We start from the raw sequence: 23,833 nt of genomic DNA, 5'->3' as shown, positions 1-23,833 counted from the left end.
AAAGAAAGAGAGAAGGAGGGAGTGAGGAAAGAAGGAAGGAAGGAAGGAAGGAAGGAAGGGGAGAGGGAAGGAAGGAATTGTTTACATCTTTATCATATTCATTATTGTTTTTTTCTTTATGCCCCTGTAGTTTAAAAAATACATATTTTACTGAAGTAGCAATTTTCCATCTTACATATATTCTCCCTGCCTCTTTGTTTCCTCTCTCTTCATTCTCCTCCTCCTCTTTTCCCTTCAAGGCAAGATGAACATTTCTCATTTACTTCTCCTGCCTTGGTTTCCTTTAGATATTCTATAAATTTCAACAACAGCACACACTGCTCTATCCTTCAGGCTCGAGGAGATACTTCCACTATCTCTCCTTCTTGTAATGTTTTATCTGGTCTTTTTTCTTTCCACTCTGATCCAACAATTTCAGCTCGTATGTCTTTTCCTCACCCTCCCTCTCCTCCCTCCCTCCCTCTCCTCCTCTCTCATTCCTTCAGTCATCATCCTTTAAGCAGCAGTTACAGACTTTTGCCGCTTCGTCTCTGCACGCCAAACCCCAATGCTCAGAGCGTACAAGGCAGACAGATACCGCCACCGCCACCACCACCACTGCCACCAATTACTCCGCAGTCCAACATCCACCACATGCGGCGCGTGTAGCGGCAAGGAGGGGGGTATGATAAAACGTCGCACCCCTGGGAACTAGTGTGCTGCAAATACAAACAGTAGGCAAGCTGCAGGAAAGGGATTAGGATCAGCATGGGTTCCACACCAAGCTCAGCTTAGCTCCGCTGTACTGCTGAAGCAGACGACTCCTGCTCACAGTTAGTTTGTATGGAACAAAGTGAGAGCGTCGTGTGTGTGTGTGTGTGTGTGTGTGTGTGTGTGTGTGTGTGTGTGTGTGTGTGTGTGTGTGTGTGTGTGTGTGTGTGTGTGTGTGTCTGTACTGATGTGGAGTCGGCAGGTTTCCAAGTCAGCTTTTTGAGGAAGATCTCCCCCCTAGCTATGACTTACTGCTGAGTGTGTATTCCCTGGGCGTTTTTGATTGTGACAGACAGAACTCCAGCTGAAAGCCTTTGTGTTCTTGTGCTTTATGACTCAAATTAACATTTCATTTGTTTGGGTGTTAATGAGTTCGCTAGTTCGATAGTTGCCATGTCCACTGGTAAGCAACGATATGTTTTATTGGTGAGAACTTTTGAAATGTACAGTTATAGGTTATAATAAAAAAATAAAAAACATATATTTTCTTGCTAGTTACATTTTAGAGATGAAATCCAAGCCACAGTATCACAGTCCAACTTTACCCACCTCTACTAAAACAAACTATATGATAGTATTGTGCCATAAAATATTTAAAAAAAAAACAATTACCCAATCATTTTTAAATATTCAGTTATTTAAAGACCGTGTAAAGTGAATTCAGACATGTTCTTCTAAACACATTAAATAGGTCATAAATGTATTTCTAAAATAAGTGTAAAAAGTATTTCAAACATTTAGATTTGAATTGTGGAGCTAGGCTTCACACACTGTGTTTCAAGATTTCTGTATTCAAGATTTAGTGGGCGGGTCTGAATCCCGCCCCTGCTGCTGTAGAGGTAGAAATACATTCAGCGCACACTACTACTACTACAGTCTACAGTTAGCCAGTTAGCTGAGTTAGCCACTGAGCTAGTCGCTGAGTTAGCAGCAGAAAGCTCTCAGACATAGCGTCCATGTTTCTGGTAGAGGTGGTGATTTTGATTGACAGGTGACATTTGGTAGGGGGCGGGGCTTCAGCCAACTCGGAGGGCACTCGCACAGCGTTTGGGAGCAGAGAAAGAGGCTGATTTGTACACAACTTTGAAGCCTAATTTCATATATTTGGCGATTTTCTTTAATCATTCAAATTTAGCAGGGTGGTTAACAACACACTTCTCTGTGATATGTCAAGCTCAGAACACATATTTATTCCCACTTTACACAGACTTTAAAGTGTGCTGTTAAATGTAGATATGAAGCATTAACCAAGTGTATTTTGATACACTGTTCAACTGGTTTGATGCATGATGTATTTGCAAACTATCAGGATGCAGCTGTCATTGAGATTTATTAACATTTTCATTTTAAATACCACTGGGTAAACCCATAATATTTAATGGGAAGTATGAGTCGAGTCTATAGTACATTAATCTTTTCACATTGAACCACATTAAACACATTTCCTTATTGGTCCTCAGTCTTTCCCCTTAGGTTTCTTACAGCTAAGGGAGCGATGGCAGAGCTATTATGCACAATGAAACCAGCGCCATAGGATATCTGTCTCCCCATATTCAGATCTTTTGTGTGGTGATTATATTTACAGCTGCCCTTGGCTCTTGGTTGCAGTAATAACATTACTTCCAATGAGTGACGCTGATCCTAATTTGTTGGAGCATTGCGCCACTGTTTTTCGCCCACAGCGGAGTGGACAGAGAGGGATTGAGATAGAGAGAAATAGAGAGAGGGAAAAAAGGCAGAGAAGCAAAAGAAGGTGTTAGAATTATAGTGGCTAGTCTTTTTTTTTTCTTCGTTTAGTCATCTAATGTTGGCACCTGGCATTATTCAGCATTAGGACTTTTGCTAAGAGGCAGGAGGAGACTGGAGGTTTATGCCTACACCATAGACTAAAGACTAAAGTGTGACACCCTCTCACATAAAAAAGACAATGCTTCATAATTGTATAAAGACTGGAGATCTTGCAGGGTCACTTAAGGTCCCTTTATGCTCAACGTTAAATATGGATACGGACGGAGCCTTCTGTCCGTGCTCTGCGTTCATTTCGTCCGTATTTCTCCACGTTTCCATAAAGCTTACGGATACGGACCAAACGGAGCAGTACCACCGGAAACCATGGGGGGGGGCAGTGTTGCTGTCACTACTCGATACGTAGCTCCAGTGAGACACGAAGAAGAAATAACAATGGAGGAACTTTTTGAGGAAAGGTTTTGTGAGTTGGTTAGAAACTTTAAACATATCGTTTTTGTCTTTTATGCAAGAGGAACATTATCAATATCTCCTCAACAGTCGCCATGTTTGTTTTTGAGTTTGTTGTTGTCATAAACTTTTCACTCTGTGCTGCCCCCTGGTGGATGTACTGGTTACGTAACGTAAAGGACACATGGAAGTATGTGAGCAGTGACGGTAACATTGTTTGAAAAGGACAGATACATTTTTGTACGTCTGTTGAGCGTAAATCGGCCTTAAGACTACAACTAAATCCCTTTTGAGATAATTTTCATCCTCCTGGTGGAAATTTACAAGAACATCAACTGTTAAACAACGGAGCACGAAGCAGCTTTTGGCCACAGTTGCCCTTGTGAGTATAGCCAAAAAGAAAATGAGAAGACGCTGCAGAATCTGTAGATGATCTTAGTTAAGATAACAGGGACAGAAAAGATTCACCACCTCTGAGTCGCTGCCATTTTTGCTTTATCTACCAAGCTTGCTGCTTCCTGTTTGGTGCTGAAGAGAGAAGCAACCAATAGGCTTGTTGATAACGTTCACATTACTGAAATTTAGTATTTGCATGAGCTGATAATATTTATTGAACATATTTAATTGTATGGTAACATCAAGACATTAAAAAAACTAACTTAAAAAGAATATGGAGATGATCCTAGTTAAGATAACAGGGACAGAAAAGATGCACCACTTCTGAGTCGCTGCCATTTTTAGTATATCTACCCAGCTTGTTGCTTCCTGTTTGGTGCTGAAGAGAGAGCAACAACCAGTTGGCTTGTTGCTAACGTTCACTTCATTGAACTTCACTATTTGCATGAGCTGATAATATTGAACATATGTAATTGTAGCATCAAGACATAAAAAAAGACTGTCTTAAAACAGTTTCATGACTTACACAAAACTCAAGCAACCACAACTCTGGAAAAATTCTCAAGATTTTAATCCGACATTGGAAATTTATCCGTGACAGTGAAATCACTTGAAAAGTAGTTTGGTGTGAAGCAGGCATTAGTCACATTTTGGAAGTGAAACTGCACTGGAAGCAGGACAAATCTACCACCTTGTGAAGAGAGTGAAATAACCAGTTTTCAGTCACAGTGAATATAAAAGCACATATTTGGGCTTAAAACATGTAGTGAATTACATTTTTGAATGAATTCACAATTTTGTTTTTCATCATTACGAATTAGCACACTTCACATTTTTCACCCTCTTGTCTTTACGCTTTATAACTGGCTTTCAGTCTTTAACAAGCAGTAGTCAGAGCTGTTCTGGCTTCGATCATTATAGCTCAACAACCAATTTCATTTCTTTCCCCTCAGAGTTGCTCTGCTTCGGAAATGTTTGAATAATTGAAACTGGAATCTGCCCCTCGTGATCCTTGTGTACATAAGGCTGGTGTGTGCATACTGTATATTTAAACATGTGCGGGTATTTCTTTTGTAAGAGTCTGTCATCTGGGGTAGCGCTCGAGAGGCTATCTACGAGCGCAGGCCCAGCTTTACACCTCCTCTCTCTGGATCTATTCATTCTCTCAACTCCTCCTCTCTCCCTTCACACTCTCTATCTGTCTCCAACACTCTGCAGAGGGAGCAGGAGAGGAGGTGAAGACATGCTGATGTGTTGAAAGCACATGGATGAAAAATATGAGCAATATATCTGGGAAAGAAGTGACATCAAAGCATATTACAGGAGAAATGTCAGGGCTCATAAATGTACACATTTCACACTCTAAATGCATCCTTATCAAACCTATTGTAAGAATAACAACCAGAGGTGTGGTGGATGTTGCTCAGGCGGTTGCTCACTTTCTCCACTCTGCCTCATAGCAGCACCAGCACTGCTCAATGGGCAATCTGACGCACCATATTGGCTGCTTTAATGCTGCTGTTGTACAGGAAGGAAGGAAGGAAGGAAGGACAGGAAGAAAGGAAGGAAATAAGGAAGGAAGGAATGAGGAAGGGAGGGAGAACGGAAAGAAGGAAGGAAGGAAATGAGTAAGGAGGGAGGGAGGGAGGAAAAGAGGAAGGAAGTAAGGCAGGAAGGAAAGGAGGAAGGAAGGAAATGAGGAAGGAAGGAAGAAGGAAGGAAGGGAGGAAAAGAGGAAGGAAGTAAAGCAGGGAGGAAGGAAGGAAGGAGTGAGGAAGGAAGAAAATAAGGATGAAAGGAATGAGGAAGGAAGGAAGGGAGGATGGAAAGAAGGAAGGAAGGAAAGGAGTAAGGAGGGAGGGAGGGAGGAGAGAAGGAATGAAGGAAGGAAGTGAGGAAGGAAGGAAGAAGGAAGGAAGGGAGGACGGAAAGAAGGAAGAAAGGAAAGGAGTAAAGAGGGAGGGAGGGAGGAAAAGAGGAAGGAAGTAAAGAAGGGAGGAAGGAAGGAGTGAGGAAGGAAGGAAATAAGGATGAAAGGAATGAGGAAGGAAGGAAGGGAGGATGGAAAGAAGGAAGGAAGGAAAGGAGTAAGGAGGGAGGGAGGGAGGAGAGAAGGAATGAAGGAAGGAAGTGAGGAAGGAAAGGAGTAAGGAGGGAGGAAAAGAGGAAGGAAGTAAGGAGAGAAGGAAGGAATGAATGAAGGAAGGAAGTGAGGAAAGAAGTATGCAAGGAGGGGAAGGACGAAGGAAAAATTAAAGAAAGAGGGAGGAAGGAAAGCAGGAACAGTAAAAAGAGTTGGGGTCAATTTGACCCGGGAGTACGACAGGAGGGTTAAAGCTGCTGTAGTAACAGTTAGATGCTGCTGTTGCATGATCGGTTCCTGATGGGTGATGCTGCACAGAAGTTTAGCTGCTTACAGATTCACCACAGTGGCGGATAATCTTGTGTATCACTGATGATTTCATCCTCGCCAGGCTGGAAAGGTGCATGAAACAGCTTTTAGCTCATGAAAGGTACCTTTGCACAGTGTGATGGCGTATGTTTATTGCGTGTCAAACTGTGTGAGACGGGTCAAATGAAATCTTTCAGTATGCATGGTGAATCGTAGCGGTGGGATGTACACAGAAAAAAAAAAGCATGCAAAAGGAGTGGTGCATCATCAGCTCACATCATCTATACACACAAACTTCTTTTTCATTTTGTATTCATCATTTTGTGTGTGCATGCCCCCCCCCTCCCCCAACCTTATTAAAATGTCATGAAGACCAGGGTATCATTTCATGTTATACTCTGATTGGTTTGTAGATGCAGGTATACAAACCTTAACCCTTTCACACATAATGATCACTACAGTGGACAGCTATTCATGAGCTGTTTTCTATATGCATGATGATGGATTCTTATATATTTTAATGGTATAGTTGCACTTCAGCCACCACAGTAGACTAGTGCATCATCCTATACACTACCACTTCATCTGCAGTCACTTTTTTGCTTGTAAATCATTGCATTTATGTTATAATAATGTAATATCCGGTCTGAGGTTATCATAATCCATGCATGAAAGGGTTAAATGTGACAGCCAGAGTACTTGAAACCACTGCTATGGACCAGTGATCCAATATTTTACCATGTTTCCTCACAAATGTCAACTTCCATCTCAGAAAGCCTAAAATCAGAGTATAAACGAAGGCAGCCTCACATAGTTTCCATAATAAATAAATAATTACTCTGCAGAGGATAGCTCAGATTACACTGTGGTTCTGTTAATCAAACATACAGTAAGAAAAAAAAAATATGTGAGAAAATGCTGGCGAAGTTGATGATTGTGCTGACAGAGCCAGTCTGTCCTTTTAACTAATTAAATTATATATACTCTATATGTATAACTTAAGTGGCACTCAAAATTAAGAACACAAGGTTCATAACTGCTAATGCTTCTTCTTCTGGGACTGGTTTTTGCAGCAGGTCTTACTAAACATAAGATTATTAGTTTGTTTTTCACTTCCTCCATCATCAGTCACTGTCAGAAATATCAACGTAAAGTTGAGTCCTATAGAGCAGAGGTGTCAAACTAATTTTCATTCAAGGGCCACATACAGTACAATCTGATCTGATGTGGGCCAGATCATTAAAAAGATGGAAGGAAGGAAGGAAGGAAGGAAGGAAAGGGAGGGAGGAAGGAGTCAAGGAGTGAGGAAGGAAGGGACGATGGAAGGAAGAAAGGACAAATGGAAGGAAGGAAGGAAGGAAGGAAGGAAGGAGGGAAGGAAGGAAGGAGAAAAAGAAAGAGAAGACAGGAAGAAAATGTGGAGGGAAGACAGGACATTTGGAAGGAAGGAAGGAAGGAAGGAAAGATGGAAGGAAGAAAGGAATTAAGTAGCAAAGAATGAAAAGAAGAAAGGAAAAGAAGACAGGAAGCGGGCCGGTTCTGGCCCACGGGCCGCATGTTTGACACCCCTGCTATAGAGGATAATATCAATATGGCTGTTGGGTTTGCCGATATTTAAATGTAAACAGTGAAACAAGCAAACTGAATGAAGGAAATGTCTTTTCTCGTCTTGAGAAGGGATTCTGACACTGATTTCAGTCGTGTGTTACTCTCATGTCATGTTGATGAATCCATACCTGCGCCTGAACAAATGTGTTTGTCTTTGTGAGTCACTGTTGTTTGTATTTGATTCTTTTTTTTTTCTTTCTTTTTTGTCAGTGCCATCTGTTTCTCCCTGTTCTGTTGTACTATACATGTGTATGTGAGTGTAACTGTACACTCCTTCATGTATAAAACATATGCTTACACTATATATCTTAACTGTCTCCCTCCCTTTACATTCGGAGCTGCCAAACCTTCTACTTGATAAGGCGAGCAGATGGGAAGTCATAATTGATCCCGGTATGGGTTGGCAGTTTACATATATATCTATATTCACACCATAGTGGTTCTTCTCCTGTGACAGAAATAAGTGAAGCCCGCTCATATCGTTTTAATGAAATATTGGATGGAAACATTCATGTTCTTAACCGTCCTGTTATCCTGTAGTCAAGGAAGGAAGGGAGGAAGGAGGGAGGAAGGAAGGAAGGATGAAGGAAGAAAAGGAGGGAAGAAGGAAAGGAGGAAAGGAAAGAAGGAAGGGGAGGGAAGGAGAAAGGAAAAGAGGGAGGAAGGGAGGGAAGAAAGACAGAGTAAAGAAGGAAGGAAGGAAGGAAGGTAGGGGGAGGAAAGAAAGAGAGAAGGAGGGAGGGAGGAAGGAAGGAAGGTAAAGAGGAAAGAAAGAGAGAAGGAGGAAGGGAGGAAGAACAGATGGAAGGGAGGAAGAAGGAAGGAAGGAAGAAAAGGAGGGAGGAAGGAAAAGAGGAAAGGAAAGAAGGGAGGGAGGAAAGAAGGAAGGGGGAGGGAAGGAGAAAGGAAAAGAGGGAGGAAGGGAGGGAAGAAGGACAGAGTAAAGAAGGAAGGGAGGAAAGAGAGAGGAAGGAAAGAAAGAGAGAAGGAGGGAGGGAGGAAGGAAGGAAGGGAGGAAAGAAGGAACAGTCAAAACAGACGGGGTCAATTTGACCCGGGAGGACGACAGGAAGGTTAAACAAAGCTCAAAATGATTACTGGCTTTCACGTGGAACAGAAATGTGTTTATTGCTAAGAAATCATTTTTGAAAGATTGCACTACGGCCATGTTGAGACTGACAAGATGCTGCATTGGTATTCCAAGCATATGTTTCTTATAGATTGGTTGGTAAATTGAATGCTGCTTTTACAGTAGCATGTAAAAGATGTTTGGACACACCTTTGTAGGCCCAAGCTTTTGACTGTGCTTGTATGCTGCTTACTAATCATCCCAGTGAAAGATACAGTAGAATGATTTCCATCCTTACAACTTCCCACAGCTGTGAAATCCTGTCTCATAGTTTTATACATTTCTGTGCTTCTTCAAATTCATTGATCTCTTCGATGTCCTTTAATCTTCTTCGTCTCGTCCTCCCGGGTCAAATTGACCCCGTCTGTTTTGACTGTTCCTTCTTTCCTCCTTTCCTTCCTTCCGTCTGTCCTTCCTCACTCCTTCTCTCTTTCCTCCCTTCCTTCTGTCCTTCCTCCCTCCCTCCTTGTCTCTTTCTTTCCTCCCCATTACCTTCCTTCTTTCCTTCCTTCCTCTTTTCCTTTCTCTCTCCCTCACTCCTACCTTCCTTGTTTCCTTTCCTCCCTTCCATACTCCCTCCTTTCCTTCCTTCCTTCCCTCCCTCCTTCCTTCCTCCCTCCTTTCCTTCCTTCATCCCTCCCTCCTTTCCTTCCTTCTTTCCTTTCCTTCCTTCTTCCTCCCTTCCCTCCTTTCCTTCCTTCTTCCTCCCTTCCTTCCTTCCTTCCTTCCTTCCTTCCTCCCTCCTTTCCTTCCTTTGTCCATCTATTTAATTACGATGTAAACTAGACTTCCTGGATTTTATTTCATTCTCTCACTTGTACCTGAAACAACCTATTCCCAGTACTGCATTCACTTGGGCTGTTTTAACACAAAATCAGCAATCTGAGAGTCTGAGGGTCTGTTTCAAGGCTATGGACTGGGAGACTCTAACCAAGCCACATGGTGGGAACATTGACAAGCTCACACACTGCATTATGGATTATATTAGCTTCTGTGTGGACATGCCATCCCTACCCACGCTGTGTTTCTTGAATAACAAAACCTGGATTACCAGAGACATAAAGACCCAAAGACCCTCTTTATTGACACAAATAGGGCTTTGAAAGCAAGGGACAAGAAGGAGATCAAGAGGGTCCAGAAACCACTTAGAACTAAGATCAAAGAGGTCAAGGACGTCTAAAGGAGGAGGATGGAGTGCAAGCAAAGCGAAGTATGGACTCACACGATGAGAATTACCTGCTACAATCAAACCAGCAGCTGTATGAGAAAGTCTGGCCAGGCACAGTGAATTAAACCTGTTTTTCAAAAGGTTTAACACCCAATCTCCAGCCCCTTGACCATCAACCTCCAGTCCCTCTCAGCTCCCTATAACTGGAACTACCCCTCTCCCCTCAATACTCCCCCAACCATCACAACTGACCAGGTGCAAATGCAACTGGAAAGACTCCATTCAGACAAGGCTGCAGTCCCCAATGGCGTAAGGATGGAGGTGCATTAAGGTGTTTAAGGGATATACCAACCAATTCTGTGTGGACTTGAAAGGGCTCCGATACTATGGGAGCCCCACTCAGCTCCCTATATCTGGAACTGCCCCTCTCCCCTCAATACTCCCCCAACCATCACGACTGACGAGCTGCAAATACGACTGGACTCCACTCAGATAAGGCTGCAGGCCCCAATGGCGCCCAATGGAGGTGCATTAAGGTGTTTAAGGGGTATGCCAAACAATGCTGTGTAGACTTGAAAGGGCTTCGATACTATGGGAAATATCATCACGGCAATTTCCACTGCAGGAACTTTGGGGTAATTTTTTTGGGCTGTGACCGTTAGCGTGTGTCTCTGTAGAACGTAGAATAATTATGTCACCTCCAGAGTCCAGTTGGATATTCATGGTTTTGTCCAAATAGTCACAGTGCCCAGTGTTGGATCACATCTGTGTTTTTGGTTCATTTTATGGTTTTGAGTACTGAGTTTATGTGTAGTGACAGATGAGAAAGATCAACTTGTGATCCACGGAGGTCTCTCTAAAAGCTTGATCTGCTCGTGGGAAGGTACTTTACCAAAAAATCTAGTGTTTTGTCCTCTTTTGTGTCGACCTTCACTTGCTGCTTTTATTCCAGTGATGCTGTTTCTCATTTGATATGACTAAAATCTCCCATTATAAAAATCAATAAACTCCCCAGTTCTGTGACAAGGCTGACTGGTAATGTAATAGAGGTGAATTCTCTTGGTAGATAAAAGGGGTTTGCATCTGATTGTCGGACTCTTGACTTCAGGTGAAAAAGATATTTACAACAAACCTGTTAGTGACTGAACCAACTAGCTACCTCATTGTTTTGAGTGAATCCTATCTCATCAGCTCGGAAAAGAGAGGACTTGTGCTGTTTCAGTGCTGAATCAGACACTCAATCAAGTCATTACTCAGTGAAACAGAATAGTCTGCAACCCCAATGAAAAAGAAGAATAGCTGTTTGTTGTTTTTATCCACATTGGTGAGGTTAATTCTTCTTTTAACTGTTGTGTCGTCCTCCTGCGTCAAATTGACCCCTTTGGTTTTAACTGTTCCTTCGTCTCTCCTTCCTTCTCTCTTTCTTTCCTCCCTTCCTTCCTCCCTTCCTCCTTCTCTCTTTTTTCCTCCCTTCCATCTTTCCTTCCTCCCTCCTACCTTCCTCCCACTTTCCTCCCCCCTACCTTCCTCTTTTCCTTTCTCTCTCCCTCCTTGCTTCCTTCCTTCCTTCCTTCCTTCCTCCCTCCTATCTTGCTTCCTTCCTTCCTCCCTCTACCTTCCTCTTTTCCTTTCTCTCTCCCTCCTTCCTCCCTCATACCTTCCTCCCTTCCTCCCTTCCTCCTTTCCTTCCTTCTTCGTCCCTTCCTCCCTCCCTCCCTCCCTCCCTCGAGGACAACAGGAGGGTTAACTATTTTGTATCTGACCCACCTATTCTTTTCTTTGGATATGTTTCAGCTTTGCCTCTAAAGGTTCAAAAGGTCCTTTGACATCTACACAGAGTAACAATGAGTCAAACTGGGCAATTAAATTCTTGTCACAACATACTTTTGAAGCTACATGTGAGAAAAGTGTAAAGCAGCACTTGGTATTAAATAAAAACATGCAATCACGTGTATGAAGACAAATATTATGCATATGCATCTGAGTAGATAATAACTGTAAGATATTGCATGGAGCAGTAATTGCACATGATATTATAATAGCACAGCTATTTCAACATTGATTATAGTTTACTTGTATGTAATTAAACATAATAGTACATGGTGAAGGAGCAGAAAAATACTACATGTAGCAAGTAAGTAATCAACGAGCAGTTTGCTTTATCATACAGTCCATATAATCAACATGCAGAATACAGAGCACACACAGAAGTGGACAAACAGAAAAGAGAGAAATGAAAAGAGAAAATGTCATTTATATTCAAATGTCCACCTATTTTGCATGATTTCTTCCAATTTCCAATACGAGAATGAAAATGTATGAAATTGTTAATTACGAAGGCGGAGGATTGTACTGTAACGTATTGTCCATATAATATATTTATAGTCAGTGTGCATGTTTCTACTCCATACACTATTAATGCAAACACTAATTTACACTCCATATTTCAATCAGTCATTAACTCTCCTGTTGTCCTTGAGTCAAGGAAGGAAGGAAAGAAGGAAGGAAAGGAGGGAGGGAGAAAGAAGGAAGGAAAGGAGGGAGTGAGGAAGAAGGAAGGAAAGGAGGAAGAAGGAAGGAAAGGAGGGAGGAAAGGAAGGAAGGAAGGGAGGAAGAAGGAATGAAAGGAAAGAAAGGAGGGAGGGAGGGAGGGAGAGAGGAAGAAGGAAGGAAAGGAAAGGGGGGAGGAAGGGAGGAAAGGAGGGAGGAAGGAAGGGAGGAAAGGAAAAAAGGAAGGGAGGAAATGAAAAAAGGAAGGTACGAGGGAGGGAGGAAAGAAGGAAGGAGGGAGGGAGAGAGAAAGTAAAAGAGGAAGGGAGGAAGGAAGGAAAGAAGGAAGGTAATGGGGAGGAAAGAAAGAGACAAGGAGGGAGGGAGGACAGAAGGAAGGGAGAAAGGGGGATGGAGGAAGGAAAGAAGGAGGAAGGAAGGGAGGAAAGAGAGAATGAGTGAGGAAGGACAGACGGAAGGAAGGTAGGGAGGAAAGAAGGAACAGTCAAAACAGACGGGGTCAATTTGACCCAGGAGGAGGACAGGAAGGTTGAAGAACATTTAGTATGTGGACTTGTTTGAGCTACATAAGTCTTGTCTTGTATGTATGTTTGTGCAGTGTGTGTTTGGTGTTATATGTCATGGACACACATATTGTAATTAGTTTAATTTGTAGATGATGCATGAGTTTATTGAGGTAATGATCCTGAATGGTTTCTGACACTAAGCGTGTAGTAAATGAAGCCTGTGAATGAGTCTGATACTCTGGAGCACCATCATGTGTGTGTTCATGACTGATTATTCTCAGATAAAGTCAAACAGATTCACTCTTTCTCTGTTGCCACTGGTCATCTGAGCACTTTTCCCCAGTAAAGATCAACCTCACATCATACATAAACCAGCAAATGTAAAACTTGAATTAGTGCTGCACTGTAAATTGGCAGTATGATACCAATTTATCATACATTTATTCATTGTTAATGAATGATTCACTTACATCTATTTAAGTTCCCTTTAGGTGTCACATGTTCACTTTGATGATAGAATACTAGAAACTGCATATAGCATAAAATGTACCACTTAAGGATCAATTAAGACTTTAGCCCACCCACGCTAAATATATATATATACCCATTAAAAACTGGATGAAATTCACTTTGAATAAAATCATCCACTACATCACAGTTAAAGTTATTTTTTTTTATCTTTCTTTTCTTGCTGGTAATGCAGCTGATTCCTTAGAATACCACTCTGACATTTTAGGAACATATTGATCTTCTAATCTAACCCCTACTAAGTAAAAGATGAGATCGATCTATTTCATCTGTGGGCGTTCCAGGAGAAGATTGTGTCTGGGTCGAGGATGTGTTTAGCCACAGTGCAAGCAGAGGAAGAAAGGTTTTATTTACGAGTATGCACAAAGCTGTAGATTAACCAGCGAGGGCAGAAACCTCTGAGATAAGGCATGCAGCCACAAGGCCCAAGCATAGGGGTAGCTGCTCAGTAAACCATAATGTTAAACCACAGATTGGGATTGTTATAAAACCTCTTTTTCTAGATTTAGTGATTTTTAAGACTCTTCTGTGACTTTCCAATTTCTTTTTTTCTGTTTGGACAGATATTAGCACCTCTCGCTTGAAAAAAAAACTTGCCAAGAAGATGCTTATCCTTGATCACTGTGGCTGCTGCTTTCTGGACTGTGTTTAATGAGTTTAAAGGTTTAGGTTGACCTACTAACCTCTGATCTGGATGATGTCATTGAAGGTCTTAACCATGGTGAACTATAATAAGAAGGTTATCCTATATGTTATATAGGATATACGCGGCGCTCCACTGGAGCTAATTTCGTCCGAACGACTCCAAATGATACCAAAGTTGTCTGGGTGAGTAAATGATCGTATTTTATCCTAGAAATAAGGTCCAGGTTGTAAAAAACGGTACTTATCCTTTAACAGAGCAGCATCATATTCAGTCAACCCTCCAACTTGAAATGTCAATCTCCTTTTTTTGTTGTAAGTTAAATAACTCCATCATAGTCATCTATCCTGATTAAACTTGTCTAATTTACAAGAGTTACTTTATTCCAGTCTTCTTTAGCCTATGAAACTGCAGGTATAGCTTTATTTGTATATTGCAATAGGCCAAAGGTCACTAATAAGCAAACTGCAGACCTGTAACTGATGAAATATTTAGGATTGAGACACAGCTTCTCCAGCTATTACGGTAAAAGTGGAGCGGCCCTCAGAAACTCACAGCCTATTTCCTGTATTCCTATATATGGATGAGTGGGTCAATGAGCCACACTATTGCACTGGCTAACATGTTCCTTCACCCCCAAAGACAATGTTGTTGAACCATGTTTCCGCCTGCGTGCTCAGTGCCATCTGCCGAAACAAGGAACTTCTCTCTTGAGACTGAAGACGTGACGGCTGGTAATTGTTTTTAGACGACAATTAGAGGTCTGTGACATAAAGGAATGAGATTTAGGCTTTGTACATACACAGATAATACATGTACAGTAAGTAGGATTAATTGTTGGTTTGTCTTCACACAGATTTAATGAGTCCAATGCGGCCATCTACTCTCCTTCTGTCTGGTTTATTATATAGAAGTAATGTGAGTCAGGGGCTTAAATGTGACAGAGGGTGGGAACATGTGGAAAGAGAGATGGGCAACCACAACAGTTAGACATCTGGATTTCCTCTTTGACAAGTTATTCACGTGTGTGCACATATAACACACACATAAATACACACACACACACACACACACACACACACACACACACACACACACACACACATACACACACACACAGAGAGTTCATGTATGAGCATCTGTACCCATCTGGAGGTGTAACAGTAGCTCATTAGATAGAGGAGAGTGAAAATAATACACTAATACACACATAGTGAAAACACACACATACACACACACACACACACACACACACACACACACACAATACAGATAATGAGGAAAGTAGAAAGGTTTGAAATGCAAAAGGAAAAAGATGGAGAGACAGAATGTAGGCAATAAAAAAGGGAAAGATTAACCTTCCTGTCGTCCTCCTGGGTCAAATTGACCCTGTCTGTTTTGACTGTTCCTTCTTTCCTTCCTTCCTTCCTTTCCTCCCTCCTTTCCTTCCTTCCTCCCCTCCTCCCTCCTTTCCTTCCTTCCTTCCCTCCTCCCTCCCTTCCTTCCATCCTTCCTTCCTCCCTCGCTTCCATCCTTCCTCCCTCCCTCCCTCCCTTCCTTCCTTGACTCGAGGACAACAGGAGGGGTTAAAGAGTGAGTTTTTGTGAGATGGAAAAGTTGGTAAAAAAAAAAAGATAAAAATGAGGGAAAAGGTAAAGAGGGAAAATAGTGAATCAGAGCTGTGGGTAATGTGTGTATTTGTGTGTTCACTCCACTCGTGTCTGTGTGTATGTGTGTGTGTGTGCTCCCTCTATCTTCTCTGACTTGCAAACCACTTCTGGGACAGAAGATCTACCCCATCCATTAATCTCATTTTAATAATTGATGCCATCCTCTCCAGAAGGACTTTGGCCTGGACTGTTGGCATAAAATGAGGCGTTTAGTGCTCTCTGGTAATTGCCATATTAGTTTATTCATGCCTATTAGGCCAGTGTAGAGTCATTGGAATTACCTAAATCTATAATATCTATTTAGCTGTGTGTTATTGTGCATTTCCAAAGCTGGAATCACTATAGCTAAATAGATTTTTTCTAATTTATGTTGCACCAAATTCGATGACTTTTTGGCTGTTGCTGCTGGTAGACTGGTGTAGTGAGTGTCTTCATGCCCCAGTCTTACAGAATTTGGAAAATTAAAAATAAAAACATGCTTGAGAGCTTTTATTCGGATTGTAATATTGTGAAAATGGCTGCTGATTTTTCAGGATGCAGACAGTGGATTAGTTTATTATATAAGTAGAACAAACCATTGTGATATTTACCATTTAAATAATTACAAACTATTAGCATATTATCTTATTTGTTATTGCTTCAATTTGACTTTTTATAAACAATGCTTCACTCCTGCTCAGTATCATCTCCTATGTGCTATTTGATCTACTCCATCATCTTTTATACATAAGTGCATAAAACTGAGACTTGTGTACTAAGCAGTCAACATACTGAGGGGTTGAAACAAGAAAAAACAAATTAATAAATTAAAATTAATTGATAATTAATTCAAGTCAATTTAGCAATTTTAGCACATTCAAAAGCAGAAAAATAAATTCTTAGCAAACAAGGACTGGGTCAATATATCATAGATATGCTGGTTGGGAAAATTATGAAATTATAAAAATATTATTAATATTGATCCTGGTATCAACATCAGATCAGAATCAGATGGGTGATATTTAAAAACATGATGAGCATTTATTCATTGTAAAAGGGTCTAATACATATAAACTACATACATCAGCTTATAAACTCTTGAACAGATACCATGCACTTTGTAAATGATGTGTCAACATCATTAAAATGCAGATTAGAGATGATTTATTAAATCTCTGACTTATTTAGGCACAGAAGTTATTTGTACAACAATCTAATGATGTAAGAGCCATGTTGATACTGACTGATGTGAATGTGGCTTTTTGAAGTTCACTGCGCCATGCAAAATAATTAACACTGTTGGGAACGCCACTTTCATTTGATTGAAATGAAGGAAAATAAGAGGGAGCGCTGTGAGGAGGAGGCCTCAAGCCGACACAAAACCTTCATCCACTGTTCCAACTTTGTTATGTGTCCTTAAAGGTTCTCATTAAAACTCAACCTGAAGTTTACCTTTCTGAGTTGTTAAAGATTGAATAACAGAATGACTCACTGATGATGACCGAGTGAGTCATTAGTACTGATTAGTTTAACCCTCCTGTTGTCCTCGAGTTAAGGAAGGAAGGAAGGAAGGAAAGGAGGGAGGGAGGAAGGATGGAAGGAAGGGAGGAAGGAAGAAGGAAGGAAAGGAGGAAGGAAGGGAGGGAGGAAGGAAAGAGGGAAGGAAGGGAGGAAGAAGGAAGGAAGGAAAGAAGGTAAGAGGAAAGAAGGAAGGGAGGAAGGTAGGGGGAGGAAAGAATGAGGGAGGGAAAGAAGGAGGGAGGAAAGAAGGAAGGAAAGGAGGGAGGAAGGAAGGAAGGGAGGAAGAAGAAAGGAAAGGAGGGAGGAAGGAAAGAGGGAAGGAAGGAAAGGAGGGAGGAAGTAAGGTAGGAAAGGAAAGGAAAGAATGAGGGAGGGAAAGAAGAAGGAAGGAAGGGAGGGAGGAAGGAAAGAAGGACAGAGGAAAGAAGGAAGGGAGGAAAGAAACAGAGAACGAGGGAGGGTGGAAGGGAGGAAGGAAATGAAGGAAGGAAAGAAGGAAAGGAGGGAGGAAGGAAGGGAGGAAAGGAAGGAAGGAAGGAAGGACGGTAGGAGGGCAGGAGGGAGGAAAGGAAAAGAGGAAGGAAGGATTTCTACGAATTTTAATGTGATTTTAAAAGAATTGAGGAGTTTTTACTACTTGCTTTGTTCCCCTCTTACTATAATACAAACGTACATTCTCTCCATGCTTTCACTTTGTCTCATGACTGGAATTATTAACTTAACTTTACAAATCTTCTCACGAGTCCTGTGTGGCATTTCAAATAGTCGTCTCTCTCACATTATAGCTCTAACTTTCAAAGCTTTCTCATTCAACCAGCAGGACCAACCCTGGAGAAAACCCTCCCACTGTTCCACTCTGATCACTCCTGAGAGAATATTTCATAAAGCTAACTTGTGACGGAGCTTTTTTGGAGGGGGAAAGGGAAGCAAACGGCAGAGACGGAGCAGCTCCCTCGAGGGGAAGACACACCACAGAGAGAAAATCCCCCAAAAAAGAGAAGGAGGATATTTTAGCAGAGTCTCTCGTTTAAAGCTGCTAGAACAAAAGTCATCTAGTTCATACCTTCAAATATTCATGAAGCTGTTTGGTTGGAGAGCAGTCCTAACTCAAACACAGACAGACACTAAATTTAGTTTGACGTGTGTGTGTGTGTGTGTGTGTGTGTGTGTGTGTGTGTGTGTGTGTGTGTGTGTGTGTGTGTGTGTGTGGGTTCCTTGCTTATGTAATACACTCTTCAGGAGTGTGCGAGTGCTTGAGTGTTTAAGTGTGAGAGTGAAAATGTGTGTGTGTGTGTGTGTCCTCTGTCTTCTTCTGATTTGACACAGCTTTTTGAGAGCCCAGAGTCTGCCCCGAGCACTTTCCCTACTTTGTGTGTGTGTGTGTCTGTGTGTGTGTGTGTGTGTGTGTGTGTGTGTGTGTGTGTGTGTGTGTGTGTGAGAGAGACTTAGGTTATCTGTCAGTACATCTGCTCAGTGTGTGAAAAATTGGGGTGCATCAGGAATAATTACGCTTTACCCTCATCCCCCTTGGACTGTGTGTCTTTACATCTGTGTGTGTGTGTGTGTGTGTCTCGTGATTGTTCGCCCACACTCGTATGTGTAATCTTGTGTGTTTGTGTGGCCAAAATGAGCTGTCTTATCTAAAATTGCTGTAAAAATTGCCCAAAATGACAGATCCCCACATGTCCCTGTCCCACACACACACACACACACACACACACACACACACACACACACACACACACACCTGTCCTGTCAACCCACTGCAACAAATTAATTATTAAAATAGCAGCTGTTGAAACGCTGCCGTGCAATTGTACTAACTCTCAGTCCAGTTCATTTTGTTCTCTCCCTGCGGCGGAGGATTAGCCGAAATATTGACATACATCTACACATCTACTCGCTCACACTCACACATATACACACTAAACTACAAACTACAGTCATCTCTCCCTGTTCACCCTGCGCTCTGCAAAGTAGCTGTCAGACCTTTTATTTTTTTATATATTATATCCCATTGTACAGTAAGCGTGGACGAAGCTCTCCACTCCCTTCATAACAAATGCCTGTCAAAGTGCATCATGGCCACCACTCTCTGGTCACACAGATACAGTCACATCATCCAGGTATACTCTGCGAACTCCGACCTCGCTTTTCATGCTTGGTGTGTGTTTTTACTAGGACGGTTTTGTCTGAATTGAGGGCTCGCTGCCTCCTGTCATCACCAAGGTTACGGTAGTGCAGTGAAATCAGGAGAGGATATAGTTTCATATTTCATGGCTCGCTGAGATAGATGCACGCCTCACAGATGCTTTGGAGCATGAGCATTGTGATCACTAATGCTGGACAAAGAATTGAGACTGTATAAAAGAAATGGAAGTAACATCCGTAACGTCACCCATTGGTTTGTGGACTGCTGCTCAGACGCCAATAGTTTCGAATCTGGGCAGCGCCATCTTGAAAATTTCAGGTGCATGCTGGGAAAAATAAAAACAGGGATTCTACTCATATGGGCATGAGGAGGAGTCATGGGCGGAGTGGGGAGGTTGCTATGGTTGCGAGGGCTGGATCTCGAGGACAATCAACCTGTCAATCACGACGTAGCCACGCCCTAATGCATACCCTGCTTTATCGTCAAATATAAAATCAGGGAGGCCAAAATGTCCCAAATGAACATCATACTGCATTGAAGAAGGCTTTAAACTAGCGATTGAGACCATAAACACATTTTGAAAACGTTTACTGAGGTTAGAAATCAAGTGAGAAGTTGGTCAATTCTCCATTGACTTGTATAGAGACGGTCGCCCCCTGGTGGCCTTTTGATAGAATGCAGTTCTAAGTTACTTCTGCGTTGGCCTCATTTCAGAGGACCAGAACTCCCCGCCTGGTTTCAACGTTAAAACTTTATGGTTTTTTTTTCTTTTTTGCCAACTTGTAAAATGTTCTACAACTTTGGGAACTCTGACATTTAATTGAAGTTGGCAGTGCCTATATTTCCCGGCAAAAGCTTGACATAACCATGTTTTCCCTTTTTTTTTTCTTTTTCAATCTTACATCCTTACATAACTTACTCATGTTTTCCAACTTTGAAACTTCTCTCTGGACTCCAATTCAAACTGTGAAACTTCCTCTGGAACAGCAGGAAATTGGAGGATTTAGATGTTACTGTCTATTTCAGTTATTTAGCGGTCAAAAAAAAAGAGAGAAAAAAAATTAAGTAAGGATTCCTCTCCTGATTTGTAAGTCAAAAGGTCAGGTATGAATAATTGGCTGGTGCTTTTTAGAAACACTAAACTCCTCTCGCTGAAATGAGCTTGTTATTGTGGAGCGCTGGAATATCTCAGAGGAGAATATTTAGGGTGAGATACTTGAAACTTACCTCAGCTTCTTGCTTGTACTTTTCTTTTTCACACATCTTGACAATTCTCGCCCCCTCCCACCCCCTTCTCTCTATCTGAGAGCAGCCAGGTATATGCATATTACACTCTTCTCTCTCTCTTTCTCTCTCTTTCTCTCTCTCTCTCTCTCTCTCACTCCATCCCTTCCTCTCTCTCTTTTCCTATCATTGTAATTATCTCCAGCACTTGATAAAACCTTCAGGCTCTCTCCCTCTCTCAATCTTGCTTTATTGCCATCGTTATATTGCACTTAATCATCCCTTGGTACTTTACTCACATTCTTTTCTGATCTATCCATCCTCATCTCAATCTTTTTCCATCTCCTGTCAACCCTTTGTTTTGTTTTGTTTTGTTTTTCTTTCTTCCTCTGTCTTCCTCCTCTTTCTTTGCACTGTCACTGTCTCTCTTCCTGCCATTCTTCAGGCAAAGTATGTTTTCCTTGTAATATATCAGTCAGAAATAGGTCAAATATAGCAAAATACTCGCTTTCTGCTTCCCTCCTCTGTCTCTATTATTCCACACCTAGTCTTACTTCAAGCATGTTTACCCCCCACTCCCCACACCTCCACCTCCAATCCCCTTCTCCTTCACAAGGCTCTGCTTTCATCTCTCAGATGGTTGCAGGTTTAATCTTACGCCTCTCATGCTTGTGCACACCCGCGAACCGACAAGATACACTTTGATGCTTTGACAGCATGCAGTAAATGTTATATCCAGTTATCATGGATGGAGGTTTACTGTACTTCTTCACTAGTGCTTTGACATCTTCTTCCATCGATGTCGAAATGATGGACTGCTTTACTTTTTAGTGCCGATGCAGCACTTTGTAACTTTTTCCTTGTAAACAGATAAACACCTAAAAGCATTAATATTCATGTCCAGCTGCAAACTAATCAATGGTTAAGTTAAGGACAGAGTGCCAGACACTTATTTTTCCACTGACTCCTGTTTCTTCTTAAATGTCTTGGTTCATTAGCTACATGGATTCCAGCTAATTAATTCATATTAAGCTCTGTAATAGGCACAAACATGGAAGGAGGAGTGGGGATTAAATCAACATAGCTCGGAAGGTCAGATGAAATCGCCCCTCTTTGTTGATCATATCGGTTATAATAGTTTTAATTTTTTTGGTTTTCATTCTTCTTTAAATGCTGGTGGGATGTGTAAGTATTAACATAGTTTGTGGATGTGTTTATGTGTGTTTTCTCCAGGATGATTGAATACTCACTGGACCTGCAGAACGTCAACTTCACCGCCATCAGGACAGTGAGGGTACTGCGTCCTCTTAAAGCAATTAACAGGGTGCCAAGTAAGTAACACCTCCACTTTCAACTTGATTTTCCATTTACCATTTCAAAAGGAAGATAATTAATGCTCTCAATTGATTTAAAAAAATATTAATGTCAATAAAATAACTGATCATGCTGACGAATTAAGACAACTATTATGTATCTGGATAATGAGAGATGACACCCATTCATATGATACAGTTCTTTCTCTCTGGCTCCAGTTCAGCACCATGGACAGCTGCCTTCTTGCCAGAACAGCCAGCCCAGTATCTTGGTTGCTGTTCAAGGTGCTGGATATGAGTCAGTCATTGAGGCAGAAATACATCATAAGTGTGAACATGTCTTTAGATTAGAAAGCAACAAGCTATAATTATGACTTGTTGGAAGGAGTGGGATTTAACCACATTGGTGTTAAATAAACAAACAAAACAAAAAAAACATCAATTTGTTTTTACCAATATGATCTGTATCAGTCTATATTTTCTTTATAATTCAGCCACCATCACAGGCTTTATCTAACCTCAGCAGAGCCTCACACTTGTAAATGAACTAGCTTTTGCACACAAATAGGCACCTAATTAAGCAAGTTTCCCTGGAAGTAGAGAAGATGCTGTCAGCTTCTTTCTGTGTTTTTGTTTTCAGTCAGACTCAGAGACAAAGGGTTGGAAATGAATTGTGTCAAACTGAAGTTTATTTGAAAAAGCTTTTGGAGGCTCACACTGCTTTCCCAATGTGCCTTAATTTACCAGATTGTTTTTTGAATGCCTACAATGGAGGTGGTGAATGCAGATTAGCAATTATAGCAACCGATCCTTAAAAAAAAACAAAGAAAAAGTACAGGCAGTGTAAGTATGTTGATGAAAAACATGATCCAGGTAACTTTCACCCAAGAAAATATTCTGTAATGTGAAATATAGAAATACAGAAATAGAAATTAGAAGTAAGGGTTGTTTCATATTGAAAGCCCCTGGACAAACGGTGCTGCTGTTGGTATTTATGTAACTTAGCCGGCACATGTGGAGATAATGTATCTTAATGCTGGTTCATTTCCACCTTAAAATGGAAAAAAGAAAGACAACATTGGTCAGCCAGGGAGACAGCCACCATGCAGGATGAGACCGAGACTGAGGAAGGAGAGCTGACCGGAGGAAGAGAGGTCTGGCCTGAGCTTATCAGGCTCTGAGATAACATTACGTTCTGCCCTCTGCTTAGGAGTGATGAATTTACAGCTCACAGTAACAGTTTCTCTTTTGTTTGATATCTAGTGTTGCTGACAGTAGATTTCATCCACAAACTACGTAGCAGTATTAGCACGTATTAGCTTGGAGTGCTAACTTTGCTTGTTACATGAATGTCGCTCCCCCCCCCCCATCAACCAATGAATTAGTTGAAGAGAAGGTAGATTACCAGTTGACCAAGATTTTCTTTGCAGCCCTTATCGTTATAAGAATAAGTCTCTAGTTACTCAGTTCACTCAGGACACAGTTAGCATGCAGTTAGCACTTCTCATTTAGCGTTAGTCAATAAATAAACATTGCATCTTGTCACATCTTTTCATGCCATGTCTTTTGCACCAAACTATGGAGAGAAGCATCAATCAAAGTATCAAGCTCTATCAGTATTTATGGCAGTACTGATACAATCCAGGCAATACCCAACCCTAATGAGAGGTAAACCAGTTACATCAAGTCTGCTCAAGATAACTACAGAGAGCCAGAAGGAGAGAGAGAGAGCAGTCCATGGCTGACACATAAGATTTATATTTTGGGGGAATTAGAGAGAAATATCTAATAATATGCTGTCTCAACAGAGTTTCAACCCACAAGGATGATTCTGGGAACTGAGCTCATGACTGCACAAACATTAAATATCTCAACAGTAGCTAATAAACAGCCTCAAAGTTTAACTTTCAAATTAATTCAGCTCATTCTTCATCAATATTAATGTTATATTTAGTTGAATTTAGCAACAAATGAAAGAACATGTCTCACATCCAGACTCTCACTCAGATTTAGATGATGCTTCTGCTGTAGTTTAAAGTTCAGTTATAATTTTATGTTTTTAAAATTATCTCTACAGAAAGAGAAGACGCAATCACTAAAATACTCTTTGAGAAATATAATATGAAGTTTCTGGTATCTTTGGTGAA

At 41.3% G+C, this 23,833-nt stretch overlaps 1 protein-coding gene across 1 annotated transcript in view; it reads left to right on the top strand.

Annotated features, from left to right (window-relative positions):
* LOC128379733 (voltage-dependent T-type calcium channel subunit alpha-1I-like) overlaps positions 1-23,833 on the top strand; it is a 229,896-nt gene that overhangs the window by 59,145 nt on the left and 146,918 nt on the right. Inside the window, 1 exon segment of the mRNA XM_053339364.1 lies at positions 21,607-21,704. Within this exon segment, the coding sequence (XP_053195339.1) occupies positions 21,607-21,704 (98 nt within the window).

The sequence above is a fragment of the Scomber japonicus genome, chromosome 2 (genome assembly GCF_027409825.1).
Source record: "Scomber japonicus isolate fScoJap1 chromosome 2, fScoJap1.pri, whole genome shotgun sequence".
NCBI classification, from domain to species: domain Eukaryota; kingdom Metazoa; phylum Chordata; class Actinopteri; order Scombriformes; family Scombridae; genus Scomber; species Scomber japonicus.
The sequence above is the reverse complement of the archived record's forward strand: the minus strand, read 5'-3'. Positions and strand labels throughout refer to the sequence as shown.